This window comes from Pelmatolapia mariae, linkage group LG4 (assembly GCF_036321145.2).
Source record: "Pelmatolapia mariae isolate MD_Pm_ZW linkage group LG4, Pm_UMD_F_2, whole genome shotgun sequence".
Classification (NCBI taxonomy): domain Eukaryota; kingdom Metazoa; phylum Chordata; class Actinopteri; order Cichliformes; family Cichlidae; genus Pelmatolapia; species Pelmatolapia mariae.
Window position 1 is genome coordinate 7,332,929 of NC_086230.1, and position 18,309 is coordinate 7,351,237.

General features: G+C 40.7%; 1 protein-coding gene across 3 annotated transcripts in view; it reads right to left on the reverse strand.

The window, feature by feature from the left end:
- LOC134625891 (histone acetyltransferase KAT7-like) overlaps positions 1–18,309 on the reverse strand; it is a 44,869-nt gene that overhangs the window by 6,149 nt on the left and 20,411 nt on the right. The window contains exons 4-13 of one of the 3 annotated variants that reach the window (XM_063471246.1): positions 9,523–9,804; positions 9,333–9,415; positions 9,089–9,175; positions 6,941–7,039; positions 6,716–6,826; positions 5,683–5,874; positions 1,652–1,741; positions 888–1,028; positions 450–543; positions 147–293 (exon numbers count right to left, since the gene is read on the reverse strand). In XM_063471246.1, coding sequence (XP_063327316.1) covers positions 147–293; positions 450–543; positions 888–1,028; positions 1,652–1,741; positions 5,683–5,874; positions 6,716–6,826; positions 6,941–7,039; positions 9,089–9,175; positions 9,333–9,415; positions 9,523–9,804 — 1,326 coding nt within the window. Of the gene's footprint in view, positions 1–146; positions 294–449; positions 544–887; positions 1,029–1,651; positions 1,742–5,682; positions 5,875–6,715; positions 6,827–6,940; positions 7,040–9,088; positions 9,176–9,332; positions 9,416–9,522; positions 9,808–18,309 lie in introns of all 3 variants that reach the window. The other 2 variants (XM_063471247.1, XM_063471245.1) reach the window with 2 other exon arrangements.

Genomic DNA, 18,309 nt, shown 5'->3' on the forward strand with positions numbered 1-18,309 from the left:
CAGTTTCAGGAGCTGTTCTTGTTTCTTACACTGTATTTTATAAGCTTTTCTTCTCATCTACAATTTGACCAGCAGCCATAATCAACCAGAATCAATTAGAAGTCAAATATTTGTCTTTCTCCATCCAGCATTTTGAACTTTCTGACCTTTGATGGAAATCTCCTTGCCCTGAAAGTTGTTCAGGTAGCGCAGCAGCACCTCCTTCCAGTAACTTCGGTAGCTGATTAGTCCCAGGTCCGACAGGGGCCGCTCAGGTGAGCCCACCTTCTCTTCTACTTTGGACAACAGGTAACCTGGCAGGACAAACCGAGAGAGCAGTGCTTTGGATGGCTACACTTAGAGCAACCTCAAGCTCCTACATCTGCTGTTACTGTGTAGTGCTGTGCAGAATCTCTGGCCAGTGTGTGAGGTCGTTTAAACTTAAGAGGGAAAAATGGGTATTTACTCACTGAAGTCTATGAGCATCTTGCCGTAGCCCTGCCTCATGTACTGCGGCATGGTAAGGATGCAGGATACGTTGTAGTTCAGGAAGGAGTTTTTCTCCTGTGGGAGGAGAATGAACGCATGAAGGTAACAGGCTGAATCAAAGCTCATAGCAGGACTATGGAGGCTGTAGCAGTATGAAAATGCATTATCTCTGATCTGATTCCTTTGCCCAACATCACAGAGCAGCTGACATTACAAACTGTGTAGAACTTCATCAGAAACACCGTTTTAAATTCAGCTCGCACTTCTTAGTAAAGACATTTGTGATTTGTTGTAGCGTATTCCTTTAAAAGTAATTTTCTGCAAATTCTGTTAACACTCCCTATTTTCAAGAAGAGTTCAGTCACGTAAAATACTCCATGTACAGGATGTATCTGTACATATTATTTGCCTCGAGTTACCTTGGAGAAGTATCCGACAAGGTGGCACCCTGTGTTGTCAGCTTCAGTCATGACATAGAAAAGGAACGGTTCCACATCATAATACAGAGTCTTGTGGTCCAGGAAGAGTTTTGCCAGCAGACACAGATTCTGACAGTAAATCTGCAGAAAGCACAACGTGAAGAAGTTGCACAGCAAAACCAATCATGTGTGGTGTTTTAGCCAGTCAAACAATCCTGCACTGACTTTCGTGACTTCACATTACCCATCAGGTATAAATACATTAAGAGTCTTCCACACCTCAGTCATGTACAGCCTGCCTTCCTCCACAGGGAGGAAATACTTGTTAAGGCCATTTTGTCACACCGGATGTGTAACATTTATTGCAGCCGTTCACCTCGACCACACTATTTTGCAGGTAATTATTTGGATGGATTTATTGGATGAACCCAGAATCTCTGTTTCTTCCTCTGAATCATCAGGATTAGCTCATTAGACCTTTTTTCTGTCTTTTGAGGACAATTTTTTCCCCCCAGCAAAACCACAACATTTTCTGTGTTACAAATTCTAAATTCTGTTGGTTTTTCCCCCTCACAGTGCACCCGGTGTGTAATGGCCTTTAGATTTGAAATATTAAGATCTTGTTAACAAATTTAGCCTAAAGTTCAAGTACATTAAATCAAAATGTAACTGCCATTATCATTGATTGCCAACTTGCTATGAGGTTTAGATATAATATAGCATATTTGGCGGAGCAAGTTTAGAGGTCACTGCAACTCTCTCACCTTATTCTTCTTTCCATCCACCTCAAAGACAGAGATGTTCCCCTTCCTGTAAATCTCGTCACCTGGAGGGTGTTTCCACACACACTTGGCCTTAACAAAAAAAAAAAAAAAAAAGACAAACATGAAGAAATTGAGACAGAGCTTAACTTTTGTTCAGATCTTCAACTCGTGCAACATTAGCGTGTGCCCAGGAGTAAACGGTCCTCTGTGATTCACTGATTCAGTAAGATGCGGGGTGGGGGGTGCACAGTGGGGAAGTGCAACAGAACCCCCTGTGCCCCCAATGAAATACACTAAAAATAATAAATAAAGCCAAAAAAAAGTATTTTTCCAGTATTTGCCAATTGCTTTTTAAATTTTATATTTTGTATTTATTTCAGTTGTAGCTGCTCTGTTTCAACTTGCTATCGATGACGATAAGGAAACACTGGCCCGAGCTGCCAATACACCAATCATCCAAACAATGGGATCATTCTGTTTGAGAGACCTGAGAGTGTAAAAATGTCTCAAAACAAAAGCATTTTCAAAATGGTTTGATACGCATTGCTGTTCTCTTGAGCTTAACCCCCCCCCCCCATATTCAGGCTTTAATATTTAATCACTAACACTGCCAGTGCTGTGGCTGTGCAGTTAATCTGTTTGACAGTCAGGCTCCAAACACCTCACTTCAGCCAAGCACCCAGTTTGGAAAAATGCTCTCGTCAGCCTTATCACTTAAATACAGAAAAAGTCGGAATGTCTCAGAAAGGCCAAAGTTACACACTTTATCTAAATGGAGTCTGAATGGTGTAGGAATAATATTATAGAGCACCTGAGGCACTGAGATAGTCTAAGACAATAGCCCAGGCTCAGTCCATTTTCACTTTGATACCTTTGTGTCACTGACTGGCACCTATTTTTTCTTATCAATCAGATACTTTGAGATAAACTGAAGCTCAATAACACTTTGAGGAATTATTTGTATATTTTCCCCCGTTTACTGATTACGGAATTAAAGCATAAGGACAACTTTTAAGTATGACAGTAGAAGCCACCTCCAGCCTACAGCACGGTGCAAAATCTCAGACCACCTCGTGTCTTTGTAATTTGCAGGGAAAATTGGAAATGGGTGCAGGAATTTAATGCAGTATCTGCAAACATACATGAGTACAGGATACAAGACAAAATCAGAGTTTGTGCAGTTTTTACAAACTTGACATTAGAGCTGGGCGATATAAGATTTTTTCATATCACGATATGTTTTTTTCATTTCAGGCGATATATATCACGATATAAGCCAAATAACTATATTTGTAAGATTTAAATGTGCCGTTGCTCACAAGTAAAATGTGAAATAATCTGCAGCTTGTTTTGATTTAAATATTTATTTCCCATAAGTTCAACAGGGTAGATGTACTTAAGGAACATGAGACTTCAGTTTCAGATAAATAAAGGCAAATATTGCAAACTACACAAAAGGCAGCCGCTAAAGCGTTTAAGTTTCAAAATAGAACAAACAAAACAGACTAGAGCTGGGCAATATGACCCAAAATTCATATCTCGATATTTTTTAGCTGGATGGCGAATTAAGATATATATCTCGATATTTTTTTAAAGCCATAAAGTAAGAACAAAAAGAGAGTTCTTAGTCAAAGCTGTGTCCCAGATGTCACACAGGCACTTTTATTAACATACAGCATAGATGTACATGAAAAAAACTACTCAAAAATAAATTATGAGCATTTATTAAATAATGATGCTCTATAAATAAAAGAAAACTATGTTGTTTTGTGCATAACAAAGAGCTCACAATTGTGCAGTCAAAATGTAAACTAACAGACGCTGAGCATAATAACATAGACAGATTTCGCAGCTGCTCTGTTCCCAACTTCTGCGTGACTGACAGCCTGGAGTTTGAAATCCGCTTCGTAACCATGTCTCTGAACAGGTGCCATTTATGGTCCTTACACACACACACAATACGGTAATATTACGTTGAAGCACAGTACGTATTACTCCGCGAGGCTCCTCAGTAGCCGTAATGCTCCCACAATCTATCAAGCGGTGCAGCTCCGTAGCTTACCAAAGTCGAACTAAAACATTTTTTGACAGATTGCTGAGCGCTGTGTACCACATAAAATCGGTTCGCGGTCATCAAGCACAACCAGAATTCATACAAAAGGCGCGCTGTCAACTTTTGAGAAAATGAAAGGATTTCAGGCCGTGCATGGCGTTAGCGTGGCTAGCTCGTTAGCGTGGTTAGCTCGTTAACACGTTGACGCCGTCCAGCCCCACGCACGGGCGATGCGCATTAACTCGTTAATGGAGATTTGCCGTGTCCACCTTTCGCTGCCTGCAGGTGAAGCGATGGGGGAGGAGGGGGAGTTGTGTTCAGTGAAGGAGAGGCGAGGTCGAGTAACGTTGCGTAAAGACAAAAGTGGACGAAAGAGAGGCAAACTTGAGGCTCCGCAACTATAATTATAACGTAACATAGACTATATCGATATAAAGGATATTGTCACATCTTATATCTCGTATAAAAATATATCGATATTTTTAAAAAACTCGATATATCGCCCAGCTCTAAAACAGGCTACTAAATTGTCAATTCCACTTAGAAACAAAATATTAATTCTAAAAATAAATCTTAGTTTGTTTTACAGAAGAACAGACAAAATTGACTAACTTTTGTCAATATCAAATAAACTGAGAACTAAAAGGAAATTCTCAATCTCTCCTTGTTGTAAAGCTTAGCTTTTCAAACAGTTACTTTAGTCTGACAAAAGCCGAATGGCGAATTAGCGCTTTCAGTCAGAGATTGAGCATGCACCGGTTTATTGTATTTCCAGACTTGCTTTCGGCACAATTTACAGTGCAGCCGAAATACCTTCACACTACGGAACTTCTATGGCCCTTCCGTTCGACAATCTCTCCGGCATTGGAACCATCATCGGTTTTTTCTTCGGTAACCTTCGCTCACGCTCTCGGTTGATTTTTCTCTAGTCGGCAAACTCATTTCCTCCATTACCTGGGCAGCCCGGCTGCAAAAACAAATACACATGTGCGCCTTGGCGCTTGTGCTGTACGTAACAAGTCACGTGACGTGACGCTGCGGCTGTGATTGGTTCGGCTCTGCGCTACTTAATTTGGATTGGCTGTTCTTTTTTTTTTTTTTTTTTAAGAGGACAAGAGAGATGAGGCCTTTCGCAATAGTTTAATTTTTCTATCGAGAAAAAGTTATTTCGCAATACATATCGTTATCGTTCTATCGCCCAGCTCTACTTGACATTTTATTACTCGACTTTTCTTCACGTAGTCTTCAGGAATAGTTCTCCAGGCTTCTTAAAGGACATTCAAAAGTCTTCTTTGGATGTTGGCTGCCTTTTGCTCTGTTCTCTTGCTTCAGTAACATTGAAGTCCAGCCTCTGGACAGGACCAGCCCATGAGTGACAGTGATCAGTGTTTGATTTGTATTTTTCTATCAGGTATGTTTTTACTGCTTTGGCAGTGTGTTTAAGAACATCGTCATGCCAAAAAATAAAGCTGTTGGCTGAAATGAAGACCTGGACTGAAAAGCAATGAAAAAGCAAAGACTCTGAACAATATTCTGAAAGCCCGGAGAATTACTGCTTAAAACCAGTTTTAAAAAAATGACAAAGTCTTCACATCAAACAGAGCCAATGTTTCTAATAACAAAGTCAGTGTATACGACACACATCCCTGTGAGCCAACAGCTCAGGCTTCAGCCTGCTTCAAACACTAGCAGAATGTTGAATGCATAGTCCCAACATGGTCCATCTCAGTCATGCTGTTCTGCCTTTCAGCACAGAAGCCCCACCCACCTGCTGTTGAAACCTTGTGTTTGTGAGTGATAGCCAATCAGTGGAAAGTTGGCGGAGAAGTTATCAAGCTACAGTAGGAGAGTCCAACAATGCTAATCTGGTAAGAGTCTGCTGCGATCTATCTTATTTTAATGTATTTGAATTTCTTGTAATAATAATAATAATAATAATAATAATAATAATAATGATAATGATAGTGATAAGCCTCACCATGTGCCTGCGTAGAATGGTCTGACTCTTCATGTACTTGAGGCAGAACTCGCACATGTAAAGCCTCCCCAGGCGGGCGTACTCCTCTGGGTATGGAGAGTGGTACCAGGTGTCCAGCTCGTAACGTCCAAACACAATGGTCTTTATCATGTTGCTGCCCTCCGACACCTGGCCAGCCAGACGGAGCTTCTCCTGCACAACCAGGACAGGAAGGGACAGGAAGACAAGGTACCGAGAGGACAAGAAGACAGGGCAGGTGTGCAGGCAAAGGGCAGAACAGAGAAAGAGAGAAAAACAAATCTCAATTATTTGTCGAAGAGGATCGGGCGAATCAAAGGTCACGCTCAGGGAAACCTCAGTGGAGGAAAAACAAAATAAAATGATGCAGGAAGAAAAATTTAAAGGAAGAACTAAAAAGAAAAGAATTCAAATTAAAAAAAGGTATGAAGCAAATTTCTTTAGAAAATACTTGAGTGTAAATGTTGTTCATGAGGAAGTGAATCAACAAACTTTGCTACTGTTAATATAATATAAAAAACATAGTCAGCAAGAAATAATTTAAGACTGGATTACCACACAATGATCAGATAACTGTTAAAGTTGCAAGCATAAGAGTAAAAACACGCATATGTGATGTAAATTCTAACTTAGGTGCTTTCAAGATGACTTTGTTTTGAAATTGAAAAACTAGTCATTCATTTACCTCTGTAAAGAAATGTATTGCCAGAGCAACGCAGTTAAAAGATCAAAATACTTCCAAAATCCTATGTGATATTTCAAGTATGTCTGTTTGAGAATAACAATGCTTTGTTTCAAATGAATGGGCCACAAAGTGACAGAACAGAAGGGGAAAAAAACGCAACACGGAATGACAGGAAGTGATTTCCCAAACTACCAAAAATATCTCAGACGCCTCCTGCAGCTGCAGGGGAGGGTCTGCAGACTGCAACAGAGAAGAAGAGCAATAAGGCCAAAAATAAAGGGAAGAAGACAAAGTGTAAGGGGGGAGATGAAGATGAGTTTTCTCTCTTACAAGGTCCTCCGAGGCACGTGCCTGCGCTTTCCTGAACAGCTCGAGGTCATAGTCACTGGTGATGTTCTCCAGCAGAGGCTCGCGGCTCGTTCCATGGCTCTGACGGTGCTCCTGGTGGTGAGCGGGGACCAGAGAAGACGTTAAGATAGGAAATCTGGCTGAGAGAGGTACAATCAAATGATATGTGATATATTACACACACAGACTCTTATCTAATCCACTTACCGTGTACTTTTCCTTCTGCTCCTTATTGAGGCCAGTGTTCCTCTTCCTCCTCAGCTCTGTCACCTTCTCTTTGTAGCGCAGCTGACGCTCTGTAGGGGCCTGAGAGGACACACACACACAAAAAAAACACTTATATATACTCACACAAAGGTGATGCTCATAATAAACATGCCCCAACTTTTAAATAATAAACTCACAGAATGTCTATGAGTCAAAAGCTCAGAATTCATCAATATAAAAAAAGAATATTGTACTCATAAATAAACACTGACTTGCGTGTAATTATGTCTTCCGACAAACTGATGCTTTCTCATAAACTTAGAATTAATCCCTTAAAAATACATAGGAGCAGTGGTCGTGTTCATGGTCAGCCACCATGGTGGCCCGCACTTTTGAATGCAGCAAAAAATGAATAAATAAATAAATAAATAAATGAATGAATGAATGAATAAATAAATAAATCACACTTTCCCTCCGATAAACAGTTTGATTATACATCGTATGAGAGTATATTCACTGACATAATAACTAGATAATAAAATGTTATTTCCACAGGCTAAAATGAGCTAACAGCAGCTAACAGAGGCAAAAACAACAGTGCTTACTGACAAAAATGTTTAGGATATCAACAACTCACCTCAGTAACACTGTCATCACCAGCTCATCGACTTGCTTTCATAAAGTTTATAGCCATGGACACCCGGCACATTGACTTGTGAGGTAAACAGCATTTAATATGTCGAGTGTAAATGAACGGTGGGCAGAGGTCTTTGTCCTGCAGAGACCACCGTAGCTAGAACTATATACTAGAATTGGGAGGCGTAAGAAAACAGAATTCAGTTGACTGCAATCTGCAACCTCCTGACATCTAGTAGTGAAATTTTACACACTGTAACTTTAAAGGGCGAGAAGCTTAACTGCTTCTTTCAGATAATGAACTAAGTGGCTGCACCAAGGTGCAGCATAAGACAAATAAGTGCTATTTGGAAATGTTAATCACGCACAGTTCCACTAGTAGACTCCATGAATATAATAAAGGGATTTAAATAACATAATAAGACCCCTAAAATTGACATTTTATCGCTTTCTGAACACAAAACTTTCTAAAAATCTAAATTTTTTCTCATCTGCACTGACGTCCCACAGGGAGGTATAACTGACCTAGCATTATGCTGGCTGCATGTAACCGCGTTTGACTGATCAGCCTTCAGCCAGGAGACATAACGACATATTGTTAACCATGTGATCTAATATGCAAACAGTAGTTTAGCCCTTAAAAAGCCCATTTATTGGGTCTTATTGCAGCATGGTCATATCTCAAGTTCAGTCTAAAGTAGCCAGATAAATTATTATAATTCACTCATTACATTAAATAAGTGTAATTAATCTGATGTGTAGTAACTAACTTCAAAAACAGCTCCTCAATATAAATGATCATTCAATACTTCACATATTATCAAAGCACAATCTATAATTATATTATAATTATCTAAAATTATAATTTTACAAATGTGCACCAGAAACCAAACAGCTTTCACAGTGCAGAAACAAATACAAATAACCGGGAACGTAAAATAAAAGTATGTGGTTAAAGTATAAATCCTTAACCAAATGTCTTTATTAATGCAGCTGTCATAAACATAACCAGGGAAATGTAATCGTCATTTTGCCTTCCGTCCATCCACAGACAGAAGGTAACTCAGTGTAAGCGTAATCATTCATTACTGCATGTGACCTGGGTCAGAGGGAAGCCAGTGCAGAGAATTAAAACAAGCATAACAGTGCAGTCACATTGCTGCTACTCTTTATTACATCTTTTTACAAAATGAATCAATACAGTCAGGCAGCGAGGGGTCCTACCACAGTTACCTACAGCAGCTCTTCATCACTTTGCCTCTGACCCTGCTATTCTGACAAATCGCAGCATGATGTGAGGTGTTACTGCTTTAAGAGTGATGTTGTGCTGTCTTGTGGGTCCATACACATAGACAGCATTGTGTAACAATCCACTTCATCTAAATTCTTAGGCTGAGTTCAGCTGACAAAGGGAATTACTTAACAGAAGCATGTGCACAAACTGGTGGCCTCATCTGATGGACTTGTTTATGTTTTATTTGTTTACTTGTGTGCGTGCCGTCCACGTGTTACCTGGTTTCTCGTGGAGTGTCTGTTCTCATCCTGACGGTGCGACAGCGTCCTTTCCTCGGCCTGTTTGTCGCGCGTCGATGCCTTGCCCTGACAAAACATCAACACCGTCTGCCACCAACAACTCACAACTGACCCCGCAGCAGAAACATCACAGCACGTAGCATCATAGTTTCACACTCACTTCTTATCCTGAATTCCCTGTTGATGTATCATCATGTTTATTTGTGTTTGTGTGTGCGTATACCTTGCATTCATCAGCAGAAAGGTTGTGGTAGAGAGGGCATCCTGATATGGAGAAATGTCTCTCATGCCTCCCTGTGAGATGACCTGAGAGAGACCGAAGGAAAGAAGTGGAAGGGGTGGAATGGGAAGAGGATGAGGAGATGCTCTGAAGAGAAAGTGATGCTGTGAAACGTGCCAGTCTGTGCACTCACCCAGTGAGTTGCAGCCAGGTGTGGGACACTTCATGTTGAAGTTGTAGCTCTCGTGGAAACGCCGTCGTTTGGGCCGGTGGGAAAGGTCGTGGGCGGCGGCCTCTTTGAGTGACAGCTCTTTGGCCAACCTCTCGTCTTCCTCTTGTGAAACTACAATGTCATTGCTAGAAGACACGAGGTCATTGCTCGCGCTGGAAACTTCAATGTCCGACTCTGATGACGGGGCGTTGCCTGTTGGTGTGCGAGGAGGGGTCTCGTCACGATCCGCCCCTTGTTTGATGTCTACTGAATCAATTGTGACAACGAAGACATGTACAAATGTCAAACGGACATTCTTACAAAAGTCACATCATTTTTGCGTGCCACCAACTTTCAACTGTCTTATATCTTATGGGAGGCCTCTGTTAACTTTTGTCACCACATACACAGGTACTTAACACCCTGCAGCGATGGCTGCCCCAAGAAAAATCTAATATTAAGGAACATATTAGTGCAGCACACCAGTGTCTGAGCTCACAGACCCCAGCGGCTCAATTGAATCAGGCACATCAACACTTTTCTTTTTCTGTTTTTCACTCATGTAGGGCGAGTCAACATGTCAGTCCAACTCTGTGTCTACAGAGAGGACACAGTAGAAGTAGCATGAAAGCAAAGCACCAGCGGCAGCTCAAGTGATTTCTGTCCAGTGAGACGGTGCTTAGGCAAAGGGTTAAATGATATGTATTTGGAATACGAGGAAAGCCAAAAACTGCGCTTCCTCCACTTCTGTATCATTGATTCATTTAGTGCTGGGCGATATGGAAAAAATATTTATCACAATATGAATTATTTTATATCATGATAACGATATATATCACGATATACCACCTGACCTGTGGTCATCTGGAAAGTATGCAGTCTTTAAACAGCGAGTGGAGAGGGTGCAGTCTTTGTTTTGAGTTACCGTAAAGCATGTCGCAAATCCGGGTGCACGTAAAGCAGTACCATGTTGCAAAACCACAAGACGGAGTTTCTTTGCGAAAAATATCTTTTTTTTTATACTTTATTTTCTCTTGCATAAAGTTGAGAGTATGTATAGTGAGAAGACAACACTAATATATTTGCACAGGCTATTTAACCCTTTAAGACCTACCATAGAACCAAGTCCGCCAGAGCTTATCTTTACATTTATTTATTTTGAGTGTCTTCATAGTTTTCTTTTTGAGATACACAAATTTTTATATACTACAGCAGGGCTCGCAAAATCGCTAGCCCGACGTCCCGGGGCTAGCGATTTTTCCAGTCGGGCTACCAGAATCTATCCCTGCCCTGCCCGTCGGGCTATCATAGGAAGGAAAAATATATGTCAATGCTTTTGCATTCTTTCGGAAATGTAGCTGGGTAAATATGTCTTTGGCATCGGTGAACCACTGTCAATATGTGACTAGGGCTGCTCAATTAATCGAATTTTAATCTAAACTAGAAAGCGAAAATTTCAGAAGAAATTTTAAGTGTGCCTATGCCGCTGGTAATCAATGTAGTTTGCCATTCATACAGCTACAGAGAGCAAAACTCAGCAGAGCAGCCATTGTCCACCATGAACTATGGTAAAAACAAACACCGCTCGCGCCTCACAGATGACAGTTTACAGTTTTGGGTAAAGATGAAGTGACTTTGTACAGCCCCGATTTGCAGACACACCGTCTGCAAATCGGGGCTGTACAAAGTCACTTCATAGTTTCATGAGCAGAAGTCCCATTGTACCACGGCAGACCCGACAATGTTTGCATGAACACGCTTTGAAGCATTACGTTATGGACCACTTTTCACACATGGTTGGTGTACCCACACAGCCGGCTGTAGCTTTTCAACTCACAGCCTGACACACACCCAAAAAACAGCCGAGAGAGCACAGACTACGCCAGAGAGGCGTGATTGCAGATGCCGCTCAGGTGGGTCCACCTCCCCTGCAGCGGCACTGCAGACCACGCCCCGCCACACACATCAATCACGTAAAATAAATATTTATGCACTTTTGCATTCACTTTTTGTTTTTTGTTATTTTTACACAGTGTTCTGAATGATTAACAATGGTCTACAGCCAATCTTGTGTATTATTATACAAACTTTGGTTGTAAGATGCCCTACCTGGCCCCCTGGCAAAAGCTTTGCTAGATCCGCCCCTGCACAGTTACCAGCTGTCAGCTAAATAAAAAAGGAGCTTGGTGTTTATTTCTCTCAGAAACAGTTCATAACTTCCCTTCAACTCATTCATGTCACCTAAAAAAAAGGTAAACCTGTTTCTCCATCACCAGTTCAGCTCTGATGATTCGGTAAGGTCATCTCCTGGTTTCCACCAGCCGCTTCTACAGCTGTGGCTCCAGCAAACATCAGCCGATACTAGAAATTAAAATCAAATGAATTCTAACAACAGCTGATCAAGCTTAAACGTGCTGCTGTTGTTTAGCGCGATAAACAAACAAGAGAGAAAAGCCGATCATTGATCAGTTTCATGACTGAAGTTTGAACAGGCGAGAGAATGACAGGGGAGGCTGTCATAAAGTTCAACATCAGTAACTTAGCGCGCACACAGCTGTATAGAAACTCCGTCAAAATAAACTACACCTAAACTCGGTTTATATCTGACCCAAATAGAGTGCAGTTCATAACTTCTTACCTGAAATTCAGTTCACCTCACGCTCTGACCGGCAGCCGCCTGCTTCTCCTGCCTTCGGTTTCCCTGATCCACGATCTACCACCGGTCGATCGGCGGTCGCCTCGCCGCCTCGTATGTCTCGTTCCCTGCATGCTCTGTCTGACACACACCGGTGGATAGCTGCCCTCGGTTGTAGCTCCGTGTCAGCGACCACCAAACAACTCAGTTATTTTTTCCACATCGACCAGCATCTGGACAATCCACCGCCTTTCACTGTTTGTACCGTTACTAAAAAAAAAACCCTCATCGGCTCATAAAAACGAAAAATAAGTCCAGCTATAACCCTGAGTCAAAAAGACAGCCAACTCCGGTTAGCTAGCTAGCTGTCTAGCTCTTTGCAGGCACCGAAACCATCAGAGCTAATATGGGATGTCTTGGTAACACGAGCAGATATTTGAAGTTTACATCTGGCCAATCCACCACCTTTCACTGTTTATACCGTTGCTAAAATGAATAAATAAATAAATCATCGGTCCATATAAACGAAAAATAAGTCCAGCTGTGACCACGAGACTTTACGAAGGACCGGGTGTGAAACCAGAGTAAGCCGCTCTCACTGTCATCCAGGCCGGCTGTAGCTTGTTAGCAAAGCCGCGCTAGCCACACTAGCCAGCTAGCCTCAAGCAGAAACGACATCGTCAGAACATTGTCGCTAATATGGGATGTTTTGACAAAACGAGCAGATATTTGAAGTTTACACACCTATATTCTCGCCTGAAAATATCTTAAAAGTTTATTTTGTGACCTAGAAACAGTATTAAGAGGAAAATAAAAACTAAGTGATGGCCGCCATTGTTTGACTCGGCAGAGGCGTGCTATGATTTGTGGGATATTGAGTTTTCCACCAAGCATTACCGTAACTTTTGAATGATTTGCGCAACCTTAAAAATTCCAATGGCTCCTGAAAGCAGCGACGCTGTGCGCACCGTTGATATTGTCATCATTACGGTAATCCAAATAAGGGTAGACAGGCCGTACTACTCCCGGCATACCACTAGAGAGAGCCAGCACACCACAAATGAAGTTTGAAATTTGTATCAGTGGGACCAAAAGATGGCGCCAACACACCACAAATGAAGTCTGTTTCTATGGCGCCAAAAGAAGAATCTTTCTAAATTTGCACTAAAATATTAATATTTAAAAAACTATAAAAGTCATAAACACCAAAAGTGTATACCATACTAGTCCAGCTCCAGCCGCACAAAATGATCTAACATATGTAACCCTATTGTCAAAACTGTTTGGCAGAGAAGCGCGGGAAAATTTTCACTAAAATATTAATATTTAAAAAACTATAATAGTCATAAACACCAAAAGTCATAGCACACCATTCCTGATGCAGCCGCACAAAATGAGGTAACATATATGAAGCTTGTCTCAAAACTGCGAGGCGAGATTCGCTGCAAAATTTCAGGCGGAAACTGAAGAATAACTAGAAAAATTTGCATTTCCTGCGAAAATGCTGTGTGGATGCCTTAACGCTGAAGCTGCCTGCTGAAAAGCTGAAAACGATGAAAAGTTGCAAAAAGTTGTATGGTGGTGAAAAAAAAACTTTGCCCTGAGCAGGATTCGAACCTGGCCCTCCTGGGCTAAAGGCAGATACTCATCTCACTGACCCAAACTCATTCACACGAAGAAGAGGTGGAGAGACGGACAATTCTGCTGAAATGAGAAGAAGCTGCTGAGAATTGTGCTGATAAGAGGAGAAAAGGCTGAAAATTTTGCAGAAAAGAGATGAATCAGCAGAATTTTCTGCTGAAAAGAGGTAAAGAAGCAGAAAGTTGCGCTGAAAAGAGATGAATCAGCAGAATTTCTTCTCAAAAGTGTATTTTCTGAAAGCAGCTGAGATTTGTGCTGATAAGAGGTGAAAAGGCTGAAAATTTTGCAGAAGAGGTGAATAAGCAGAATTTGGGCTGAAAAGAAGTGCAAATTCTGCTGAAAAGAGTTCAATCAGCAGAATTTCTGCTGAAAAGAGTTATGCAGAACTCTTTTCAGAATTCTGCATAAAAGATGTTTTTGCTGAAAATAGTTGAAAAAGCTGGGATTTGTGCTGAAAAGTGGTGAAAAAACTGAAAAATTTGCTGAAAAGGGGTGAAAAAGCTGAAATTGAGTTAAAAAAGTTTAACTGTTAACTGAAAAAAATGTTGCCACAAGCGGGATTTGAACCCGGGCCTCCCAGTCTGAGAACGGCTGCTCATCTCACTGAGCTAAAACACAGCTCAGCCTGGCGAGCAGAAATAAGTGACCACATTGATAATGTGTTCCATTCATTTCAATGGGCAAAAATATTGCATAAAAAATTCAATATCTCAAAAAATATAGAAGTTATGAGCACCAAAAGTCATAGCACACATTAGCAGAAAGAGCAGAATTTTTTAAAGTTTGAACGGTGAAAATCGGCTGAAAACTGAGGGAGTAGTTAATCGGCAAAGAACGGAGCAACTAGAGGAATAATAAAGATAAAGAATAAAGAGAAACAGGAAAACAATAGTGTGGATGCCATGAGGCATCCACACAATAATAACTAGAAAAATTTGCATTTCCTGCGAAAATGCTGTGTGGATGCCTTAACGCTGAAGCTGTCTGCTGAAAAGCTGAAAAAGATGAAAAGTTGCATAAAGTTGTATGGTGGTGAAAAAAAAAATGTCACCCTGAGAAGGATCCGAACCGGGGCCTCCAGAGGTCAAGGCAGCTACTCATCTCACGGACCCAAACTCATTCTCACAAAGAAGAGGTGGAGAGACGGACAATTCTGCTGAAATGAGCAGAAGCTGCTGAGAATTGTGCTGGTAAGAGGTGAAAAGGCTGAAAATTTTGCAGAAAAGAGGTGAATCAGCAGAATTTCTGCTGAAAAGAGGTAAAGAAGCAGAAAGTTGCACTGAAAAGAGAAGAATCAGCAGAAGTTCTGCTCAAAAGAGTTTTTTTCTGAAAGCAGCTGAGATTTGCGCTAATAAGAGGTGAAAAGGCTGAACATTTTGCAGAATTTGGGCTGAAAAGAAGTGAAAATTCTGCTGAAAAGAGTTCAATCAGCAGAACTTCTGAAAAGGGGTGAAGAAGCTAAAGTATACCAAATCAAAGTATTTGTGCCAAAACATAGTGTTTCTGCCATATTGTGGTACTACTACATTACAACATGAATACGGATTAAAGATGAAAGAAACTGGCAACAAATTCCTCCACTACAAACCAGGCTGATACCAGTTCTTTGCAGTGTTCATGTTTAAGGCACTACCCAAAAGGCGCCACAAGAGGGCACTCCAACACAAGAGATGACCTATGTACACTGATGCACTTAGTAACAGTCAGCCTCCTTGAATTGGCAGAAATACTGTGATTTAGTAGAAATACTATAACATAACAGATATACTGTGATGTTGCAGACATAGTATGTTTTTGTACTACTCGTTTGTAGTGAAAAAAATTAGCAATATAAATTACAGGTCTGTGATAGTGTATAAATTTGTAGTGAAAAAGAAATGTCGACCAAAGTGGGATTGAACCCGCGATGTTTGGGCTGCTGACCGGCGTCATTACCAACTGCGCCACTGGGAAAGAAGATGGCGGCCGCTTGGAAAACAGGCAGATGACCTGTCAGATTTAGATCGCGGTGAGAGGCGAAAGACGCCGTTTTTTGGAGTTACAAAACATCGTGTAACTCAAACACTAGGTGGAATAGAAGCATCATTCTTCAACTGGGTGAATCAGCGGACTTTGGTGTACTTTGACTGCGATTTTCATTGCTCTTTGTACCTCCGTCGCGGAGATATGACGAGAGAAGAAACGGCTTCATTTTCAGAGTTTGAAAAGTGAGAGGAGGACAGATTTCCACCCCCAAACAAACGTAATTTATGGCTCAACAGTAAGATGACTGTAAAAACTTCTCCACTTTGATTCAACAGAAATACTATTATGGAGGAGTAATACTTTAACATGGGAGAAATATTGATACAGACACACAAACATACACATACACAGAGCCTAAAGGGAGAAGTGGCTGTTAAGACTCTGGGCTTGGTATATCTAGGTCAGCTAAATTGGCTGCACCTGCTGTAATCAGCCCTTACACACACAGACACACAGAGAGGTATAAGTTTTCTGCAGTGTATTTCTCACATTCAGGATTCCCCTCGAACAAATGGCCATAATTTCCTAACCGTAGGGGCTACAACGCTCATTCTGACATCGTTCTGTTCAGAAGAGATGGGGGAATCTGCAGGTCTTCTTAATTCAGAGATAGAATATAGATTTTTGAAGATATATGACTTGTAATACACTGTAACTGAGTAGAGGTAAAGCAAAACTGCATTGACTTGCCCCCAAACAACGTTTTGTAACTCTAAATCTATATGGAGCATCAAAATCATTCTTTCACCGTAAGAAACAGCAGGCTTTGGTGAACAGTCATGGAAATTTTCAGGTCTCTGTGGAAATCCATCAAAAAGATATGACGAGAGAAAAAAGTGCCGCATTTCCAGAGTTTGAAATCTGAAGAGATCTGAGCAAGGCACAAATTTCCTACCCTCAAACAAATGTAATTCATGGCCAAACGGTAATAGGTGAGAAAAAGATTCTTGAATTGTGAGCATCAGGGGTGTCTGAAGATATATTGGCACAAGCGTCATGTCTCAACTTTGTTTCATTAAGGAGATATGACGATTTGAAAATGCCTCTCATTAGAGAAATCCAGCCCTGATTTTGAACAAACTCTCCATTGACTTTCTATAGAGAGTTTTGAGACTTTGTGTTGCTCTGAGGAGATTTGCAAAATATGTGTAAATCCCACAAGAATGATAGTGACATTTTGTGAAAGCCAGTAAAAATACCTACGTTTTGATGTATAATTTGTGGGGGTTGAGTGGAAATTGAGCGAGTAGCAAGAAGTTGTTTAGACATGAAGAGAAAATTCAGAATGGATGAGTGTACACTGTAAGTTAATTGCATAGCAACCATAACAACGCATGTATTTTCTGAAAAATCACAATTTTGCAACTGAAAACTTAAAGAGGTATAAAATTAAAATGGTAGAAGATCTGAAAAAGCTGAATCATACATGAATAGCCCAATAATCTGAGAACATTTCAAAGTTTGAATGGAGTTTCTAGGTGAAAGTATGAGGAAGTAGTTAAGTTTCAAAAACAAGCAAGTTTTAGCAGAATTTCTGAAGATTTCCATTCATTTCAATGGGACAAATTAAAGGAAAAAAGTGTAATATTTTAAAAAGTATAATAGTAATAAACACCAAAAGTCATAGCACACTTTAGCAGAAATAGCAGAACAGTTTAGAGTTTGAACTGAGAAAATCGGCTGAAAACTGAGGAAGTAGTTAAACGGCAAAAAACGTACGGAAGGCCCAAGAATAACTAGAAAATTTGCATTTCCTGCGAAAATGCTGTGTGGATGCCTTAACGCTGAAGCTGTCTGGTGAAAAGATGAAAAAGCTGAAAAGTTGCAAAAAGTTGTATGGTGGTGAAAAAAAATGTCTCCCTGAGCAGGATTCAAACCTAGCCCTCCTAGGCTCAAGGCAAAGACTCATCTCACTGTGCCAAACTCACTTTCACAAGGAAAGAGATGGAGAGAATGACAATTATAGTGGAACGAGCAGAAGCTGCTGAGAATTGTGCTGATAAGCGGTAAAAGGGCTGAAAATTTTGCAGAAAAGAGGTGAATCAGCAGAATTTCTGCAGAAAAGAGGCAATGAAGCAGAACTTTGCGCTGAAAAGAGGTGAATCAGCAGAGTTTCTGCTGAAAAGAGTTTTTTTTTCTGAAAACAGCCAAAAAACCTGGAATTTGTGCTGAAAAGGGGTGAAAAAAATGAAAACTTTGCTGAAAAGAGTGAAGAAGCTAAAGTATACCAAATCAAAGTATTTGTGCCAAAACATAGTATTTCTGCCATATTGTGGTATTTGTGCAACAAAAGTTACTACATTACAACATGAATACGGATTAAAGATGAAAGAAACTGGCAACAAATTCCTCCACTACAAACCAGTCTGATACCACTGTGCAGTGTTCATGTTTACTAAGGCACTACCCAAAAAGCACCACAAGAGGGCACTCCAACACAAGAGATGACCTATGTACACTGATGCACT